This window comes from Coptis chinensis, chromosome 1 (genome assembly GCF_015680905.1).
Source record: "Coptis chinensis isolate HL-2020 chromosome 1, ASM1568090v1, whole genome shotgun sequence".
Lineage (NCBI taxonomy): Eukaryota > Viridiplantae > Streptophyta > Magnoliopsida > Ranunculales > Ranunculaceae > Coptis > Coptis chinensis.
The window spans coordinates 51,383,318-51,391,853 of record NC_141456.1 but is presented as its reverse complement, the minus strand read 5'-3'; the positions used below and the strand labels follow the sequence as shown (position 1 = coordinate 51,391,853).

Here is an 8,536-nt window from a genome sequence, read left to right as displayed (position 1 = left end):
ATATGCTTATATTAAGGAGAGTTATTCGTTTGATTATAGGATTTAATTTGTGTGCATGAATTATCTAATTCGTTCCTTGAAACCAAAATTACTAATTTACTATCCAGTGTCTAACTAAGGTTTCACTGTTTAGAATAGTAGTATTTCCTAGCTATATTCTGCCTTGACTATTGAAAAGAACAAGTATAATCCATTAGTGGAATAATCTTGTGCCAGACACAAAATGTGTCGTGAAATGGAAGAAACATTCCCCTTTTACACTTGGAATGTTTCGTATTTGTTGTCCTGTAATACTTGCCATTCGATGGTTTGGAATAATATCAATGAAGTTTCAACAATAAGTGTTCATTGTTGCGCTGTAACTTCTTGTTCTGGACATACTACTTGGTTTATATTATGGACCTTTTGTGGAGCCGTGTTGCATGATAAATTGTCATTGTAGTACACAAAATCCCTTTGATACGTTGTTGGTCCTTCCATGGGGAAGAGTTCCACCATTTTAAGGACGGTCGCATATTCCATCACCTTGTGGAGCAGCGTTGCAGCTTACCAGTTGAGACTGGCCACGCGATGAATATTTTTCTCCCAGTTGTGTGATTTGCACTGTCAAAAAAGATGATAGTATGGTCTCTTCACATGTTGCATCTCATTAAAGATCTATTCGGTTGCATTCCATTTTAAGGATCAGTGCATATTGATTAATCATTTGGAGATGATATTGTCATGCTACTACATGGGAGGGGAATTTAGCTTTTAAACCATAAAACTTTAAATGGATTAGTAAGTAAATGGTAAACAAATGTTTTTGGATTTTTGGCATAATGAAACCATCTCACACCTATACTCAAAGTTTAGTGTCAGAGCAACTATTCCCCCCAACTTAGCAATTAGCCTAGATGCTGATGTGTTGGAATCTCTTGTATTTCAAAGTACTAAGTGTGTGTGTGTGCAAAGTGGAGGTGATGAACAAAGAGTGTTCTCTTCACTTTCGTGCATAGAAGATAGTCCCACATTGGTTATCCACTACTAGCTAAGCAAGTATATGAGGACTTCCTTTACCATAAGGGCGTGCCCTTAGGGTACAAAGGCATTTGTGTTAGGAGGGAGGACTCACCCAAAGCCACACATGCGCGCGCGCGTTGATAGGGTTATATACTAAAAGCATGACTTTTGTATTAACTCTAATTCTTTAATTATATTTTTGAATGAGAATCATATGGGCAAATGTTATGCATATTATATATGTTATTAGTTATATGCATGCGTCTAATACTTTATGTTGTAGATGATATGGTGTGTGGTGACACACAAAAGATCATATCATCAGTACCTTATAAAATATAAGTAAACATTCACAACCTAGATGGATTTGGACAAACCATTGGTACCATTGTAGTATAATCTGGTATTAGTCTATCTTGACTACATGATTACACTAGTACACTTTGTGTGTATTGAACATGACCAAGTGAGGTTGTTTCTCTTTATACTTACTATATAAGAGAACAAGCCCTTCTGTTATTATGGATGCTTGTCCTCTTAATCCGGATATAATAACGGGCACTTACGTGCATTGTACATTGCTTTAAATCATCAATGAGTGAGATTCATTTGTGAATCAACAAACTCAATGGATTGGGTAATGACATTGTATATAAGGTGTGTTGTTGATTATAGAAGGAATCCGTGACCCGCAGGAAGTCGGGCTAATGATGTCCCCTTGAGGAGCTCATAAGGATTGTCATGTAAACCCTGCAAGTGGATTTTAATCCGACATGACAATGAGGTTGAGTGGTACTACTCAAGGACATAAGAAGTTTATTAATGTAGTTGTCAGTAACTTGACTTAATAAACGGGCATTCGATATCTTAAACACGGGGAGATCAACAAGCATATAATATGGAGCCCATACACGTAATTTGGAGGTAGTGCAACAGTGGCCTTTAGTGGAATAAGCCATTTGTTGACGGACTTGGACCGTGTGTTCTGGGCGAACATGGGAAGCCCAAGCCCGTCAGGAGACCTAACCCTAATTTCTCCTCATGGTCCCTGTTGTAGCCTATATAAAGAAACCCCTCTTTCTCTGGCCAAAATACTAAGTGTTTTCTCAAGAAAGACAAGTTCCAAAATTCGGTTATGATCTTGTGAGTGAGAGAGGCTAAGAGAGAAAGAAGGGGCTAGAAGATCGTTGCCCACACAACGTCCATTCTAAGGATAGGAATACAACAGAAGATCAAGAGGTTGCTGATTCGTAGAGCTTGGATTCTCAGAGTTATCACAGCTGATTAATGGTATGATTCTAACCAAAATCGTGAACACCATTTATTCCGCTGCGCATGGGTTTTTATGGTTTGTAAATCATTTGATGCAACCATAACGGTTCCTACACGCGTGCCTGCCCACATCGAGTTGCGTCATGTCAGGTTGGGTTGGATTCGGGCTTGGGCTTGGGCTTGCTTACTGTGTGTCTAGCTAGTGGGTAGTGGCTTGGCCAATTGCCTAAACTTGTTTTGCTTCAACAGCAAGTTTTAGACTTCTATTCCTAGTTGGTTTCTCTTCCTTATCTATTTTGGAAACCAATTAGCTGTGACCAACCTTACCTTTATATAATCAGGACTCACTACAACAAATTGCCTTTTTAGCGACAAAAGTTTTAGTGACGACAGGATATCGTAGCCAATGATTGCTTTTGGCGACGTTTTCAATTGTAGCCAATACTATTTTGACTTGCTTCTGAAAAATATTTTTACTGACGAGTTTTAGCGTTGGCAAAAGTTGTAATCGTTATTAGTTGAACAAAAATATAGTTTTGGCAACGTATTCAACGTTGTAAATTGATTTTTATATTTTAGCTACGTTTAGGAGCGTTGGTGATTGTATTTTAGTACCGACGTTATTTGAAATCGTTGCTAGTAATGGGGTTTCAACTACACAATAATACGCGTCACTAATTCACTTGATATTAGGGACAAAATTATCGTCGGAAAATATCAAATTAGTTTGGTGAACAAAATTTTTTTAGTTCTGGCTCTATTTTTTCGCTAAAGCCCGCTTTATTTTTTTGCTATTGCCGCCCATTAAGAAAATAAAGAAATTAAAATGGAAACCTAAGTTTCACCAAAATAGAAAACTAGAAAAGAAAAGAAAATAAATAAATAAAAACACGTCTCTTTTCTCTCCTTCTCCCATACCTCCATCTTTCTCTCTACTGAATCACCCTTTTCTCACAGCCCGCTCAATCAAATCAATACAGCAACACCGGCGAAAGGTGAGGCTATGTCTATCTTAACAAGTTGAACCCATATGTTTTTTTTATTTGTAACCTGATAAAGATTTGCCTTTGTAGGTTCTCATACGGAGATAGGAGCTCTCAGCCTTACACTAACAAAAGGTGCAGCGTTGAAATTAAGGTACCCCCCCTCTCTCTCTCTCCCTATATGAATTCCATTAAGTCTATGTTCATTCAGGTGTTTGGAACTGTTCTACCTTTTGAAGCCTAGTGATTGAACTGTTAGGGAGCATCGTGATAGTTGTGATTGACGACAAATTCTTTGGAATTAAAAAGAGATTGACAGGATTGAGTTTTGAATTTTATTTTTCTTTTGTACTAGTCCGATTAAAACAAAAATATACTGTAGTCATCCCCATAAATCATATAGTTTTACAAACCCGAATTGGAAAGAATGGAGAGTCTCCAAATTTCTATACTAAATAGAAATGTTTAGAATGTTAATCTATGTTTACATAATAAGGTAAATGGAAACCGAATGAATCTTTCCGATTAAGGCATGAACCATTTAACCATGCCTTTGGCTTCGGTGACAATGGGATGACTTGCAATGAGAAAAAAACACATGATGGATGGAGTGCTATTGTGCAGTTACAATGATTTTTTTCTTTCTTTTCAAAAGTGGGTAATTATTAGTTTGGACTTACTTTAGCGATTGTTATAGAATGTTGTTGCCTATAACAACTATACTAAGCTTGCAGAATGGTGCTTTTTTTGTATCACCTATACTAAGAAACTTGGACTCAGTAGGAAGTTTTGACATACTCCAGGGGAATAATTTCAACGCCACATTCGACCAAATTTGCTTAGCTGAAATGAAACTATTAGTATTACTAGTAGTAGTAGGGGGAGTGATGTCATACCAATATAATTGATTGTTACCATGCTCTCCTTTTACACCTAAGCAAAGTGTTGTTGTCTCCTCTTCTTTTTCCCTCCTCCGGATACTAAGCCAACGCTTTTGCTCTTGATTGCAATATCGGTTAGATCCTTAAGTCCTTAACATTAGCCTTTAAGTTTGGAAGTGTATATAGAAAAAAAAAGAAATGGTCAAGGATATACAACCATCTTTTGTCTTTGCTATATATAATATATACAATTATGCATAGTACAAGTCTTTGTTGTATTAGAATAATTCTTTTCGGGATAATAAGAACAATGAATTTTGCTATATAGAAAGAAATTGTTTTAGATCTCATTATCTTGATTTTTATCTCTCAAGTAACTCAAGGCTTTTAATTCTCTCTGATTTCTTTAACTAAGCCTAGAAATGGAAATTTGCAAGGTTCTCTGTTCCTTGATCATCATCTTATTTTGACCTTTGTCTTGCCTAAGAAATCCAAATAGTCACGCCTTCTGATTCGACTTTGGTAGCCTATATAGTTGCTTGTATTTGTTTGGAGAACCTTTTACTCTCTCACATTCCTTGTGACTTGAAAAACTTTGAATTGTGTTAAGCATACTATAAATACAAATAAAATTACCTTTTCTCCACCTCTGTATTGATTAATTGTTTTTTTTTAAAAGCTAACCTCTTTTCCTGGGTTCTTTCTTTACCCTTTTTGCTTCTTTAACCGTTTATAGTAAGTTTTGTGTCTTTGTCTTTTGTGTTCAATTCCCATATTGTTCATTTTTTTAAAACTTGTTATTGCTAGGAAGTAAAGCAATGTAAAAGTCTGTATGCTTGATTTATGTGCTTGATTCCGTTGCTTTTAAATATAATTTTTTTTTTTTTATATGCATGTTTAACTATTGTCATCTATTTTCAATTTATCTAGAGAAAAAAAATTTATCTAAAGGTATGTGATATTGACATTTTCTTTATATCGAGTGGCTATATTGATCCCCAAAGTCTACAGGGTTGCATATGAATTATTGATGTATTTAGATTATGCTAGTATAATCTATTTCTTTTTAGGAAAATGTTAATTCTATATGAGAGTGTCTTTCTCTCTTTGATTTTGTATGAAATTGTATTACCTGCTTTTTATCTTCACACATTTCATCTTTTCGTGTTCATATGGGTAGTGTGTCCCTTTCTTTTGGTGTCCACTTTGCTAAAATAATTCATGACCTACTTAGTTCAAACTTCTCACATTAACTTTCATACGTTATTGCTTTCTTATTTTTCTCTTAAATTTTTACAAGTCTTATTTTTTGCTTTCACCTTTTATTGCTTTCTTGATTGTTCTTAAATATTTTTACAAAGTTTTGTTTAGTTTGTCTTGCTCAATGATTACTAGTGAAAGGAGTATGTTCTATGTTTGTGACATAATTTATATGTTGAAAGATAAATTATTTCTTGTAGTTTTGATTTTTGCATGCATGATTATATACTAGGATTCATTTTTAATTCTTGGGTATGATAAGTTAATTAAGTTAGATATATATGCTTAATGGATTTGTGAGTCTCTTTAGTTAATCTAAATTGTCAAGACGCTACATAACTTAACAAGATTATATTGACCCATTTTTCTTACAGAGGCACCTATGAGTTAGTTTAAGTAATAGTCGATTAGTGACGAGTTATTGCAAGTTTATCCGAGGTCTGGTAGCATCCTAGTATTTGTTATTCTTAAATGAGTTTAGTAATGGAGTTTGAATCCGGTGCCTTGAAGTACATGTCGTAGCAGCCTCATTTTTGCTTCCTATATATTTGGCATGTAGTGAGAGGGAAATAGCTTGTTTTAGTCCCACACCATGCTTTTAGAACCTTGTAACATACTAGAAAATCAATAGGTGAGAAATACCAACAAACCACCTACCTTACGTTTAATTTAGAATGTGATATGTTAAATAGGCTCACACATTTAAATCCTCGAGTCATAAGGAGACAATATGGTTAATGTGGAAAATGTTGTGAAATGCATGGTGTTTGTTGTTTATTTATTATTTTTTAGTTAAATGATCATTTTGTCTAATGAATTTTTAATAGGAACAAATATAGATAAGAGTTGGTTGAATATGCCACATGGGCCTATTCAATATGCCCAAGGTATTAGGGATTTTATTGCTCTTGCTAGCAATCATTTAGACGGTGCAGGTAGGGCCCATTGTCCATGCAAGAAGTGCAATAATAGGATGTACCGACACTTCCAAGAAGTAAAAGATCATTTGTATGATAATGGTTTTGACAAAGATTATACTTCTTGGATATACCACGGAGAACCTTTAGACGTGGCAAGTGATGACGACGATGATGATACTGATTTAGGTGGTGAAGGTGTACGCTATGATGGTTTGGATGACATGCTTGAAGATGTGAGACAATCAACACACAGAGACAATCAGGTGTCGGACATCCAGCATGGGGAAGCTAGCAATAGTTACATACCCGATGCAACTGACGGGGGTGCATTTGCTGGCCATCATAATACGAGTGATGGAAATACAATGTCATTTGATAGACTCTTAAACGAAGCACATCAACCTCTCTATCCGGGGTGTGAGAAATATAGTACGTTGGATTTTCTCATGAAGATGTTCCATTTGAAGATAATTAATCGTTGGAGCAACAAATCTTTTGACATGGTCCTTGCGTTGGTTAAGTCGGCCTACCCGCGGTGAGAGGCTCCCAACATCTCACTATGAGGCTAAGCAATTCTTTACTGGGATCACGGGCCTAGGTTATATCTCAATACATGCATGCCAATATGATTGTGCGCTCTTACGGGGGACGAGAGAACAAGGATCTTGAAAATTGCCCTGTTTGCAATGCATCGAGGTATAAAATTAATGAAGGTAAGACTAAAAAAGTACCTGTGAAAGTATTACGGTATTTTCCACTTAAGCCAAGACTTCAGCGGTTATTTATGTCGAGGATGACCGCTGAGGACATGAGATGGCACAAGGAGAAGCGAGTTGGGGAGGAGAATATACTTCGACATCCTGCTGATTCTGAAGCTTGGAAAGAGTTTGACAAGGAACATCAGTGGTTTTCTAGTGATCCCCGCAATGTCCATCTTGGCCTAGCAAGTGACGGGTTCAACCCTTTTTCTGACATGAGCAGTATCTATAGCATGTGGCCAGTACTGCTTATGCCGTATAATATGCCCCCTTGGAAATGTATGGAGGAGCTGTTCATTTTCATGTCTCTCCTTATCCCTGGGCCTAAAGCTCCTGGAAATGACATTGATGTGTATTTACAGCCATTAATAGAGGAACTGAAAGAGCTGTGGGTACATGGTGTGGATACATATGATGTCGTAACGAAACAAACATTTCGGTTGCACGCTGCATTACTATGGACTATAAATGACTTTCCTGCATTTGCTAATTTATCCGGTTGGTCTACAAAAGGCAAACTAGCATGTCCAACTTGCAACAAGGATACATGTTCTATGTACTTGAAAAATGGCAGGAAGTTATGTTATATGAACCATTGTAGGTTTTTGCAGCCACGACATCCTTTAACAAAGCGTGCTAGGCAGTTATTCAGTGGAAACAATTGGAGTAGGTTGCCTCCTAACAAGTTGACTGGGGAAGATGTTTTAAAGCAGTTACAACATGTTGAGGAACAAGGGTATGGAAAGCATCCAGAATACAATAAGAGAAAGCGTACTGAGACTGAGTTGAACTGGACAAAGCATAGCATATTTTTTCGATTACCCTATTGGCATACCCTTAAATTACCCCACAACATTGATGTTATGCACACAGAGAAGAATATTTGTGAAAGTGTTTTAGGGACATTGTTGAACCTAGATGGGAAGACAAAAAATTCAGCAAAAGCTCGGTTGGATTTGGCCGAATTGGGTATTAGACAAGAGTTGCATCTAATTCCAAGGGGTAATAAATTTGTTGTACCCCCTACATGTTATACATTGTCTCTTGCTGAAAGAAGGATTTTTTGCGAGTGGTTGAAAATGGTGAAGTTTCTAGATGGTTATGCATCAAACATTTCTCGATGTGTAAATGTTACAGACTGCAAAGTACATGGACTGAAGAGTCATGATTGTCATGTACTTTTACAACGAGTTCTCCCAGTTGCACTTCATGGTTTTTTTGCTAGTGACGTATCTTCTGCTCTAATTGAACTAGGATTCTTCTTTAGAGAGCTTTGCTGCAAAATGTTAAAAGTAGAATTACTCAAGAAATTGGAAAAGGACATTGCAGTGATACTTTGTAAGCTCGAATTGATTTTTCCACCAGCATTCTTTGTTGTCATGGTCCACTTGGCAGTCCACTTGCCTCGTGAGGCAATAGTTGGTGGACTGTATGCAAATACCGTGGATGTATCCTATTGA

The 8,536-nt window shown here is 36.5% G+C and overlaps 1 protein-coding gene across 1 annotated transcript; it reads left to right on the top strand.

Annotated features, from left to right (window-relative positions):
* The first annotated feature begins 6,254 nt into the window (after positions 1–6,254).
* On the top strand, positions 6,255–8,536 carry LOC147524465 (uncharacterized). The gene is given in 3 exon segments (XM_086574933.1): positions 6,255–6,853; positions 6,855–6,963; positions 6,965–8,536. Coding segments are annotated over 3 exon segments (2,280 nt in total).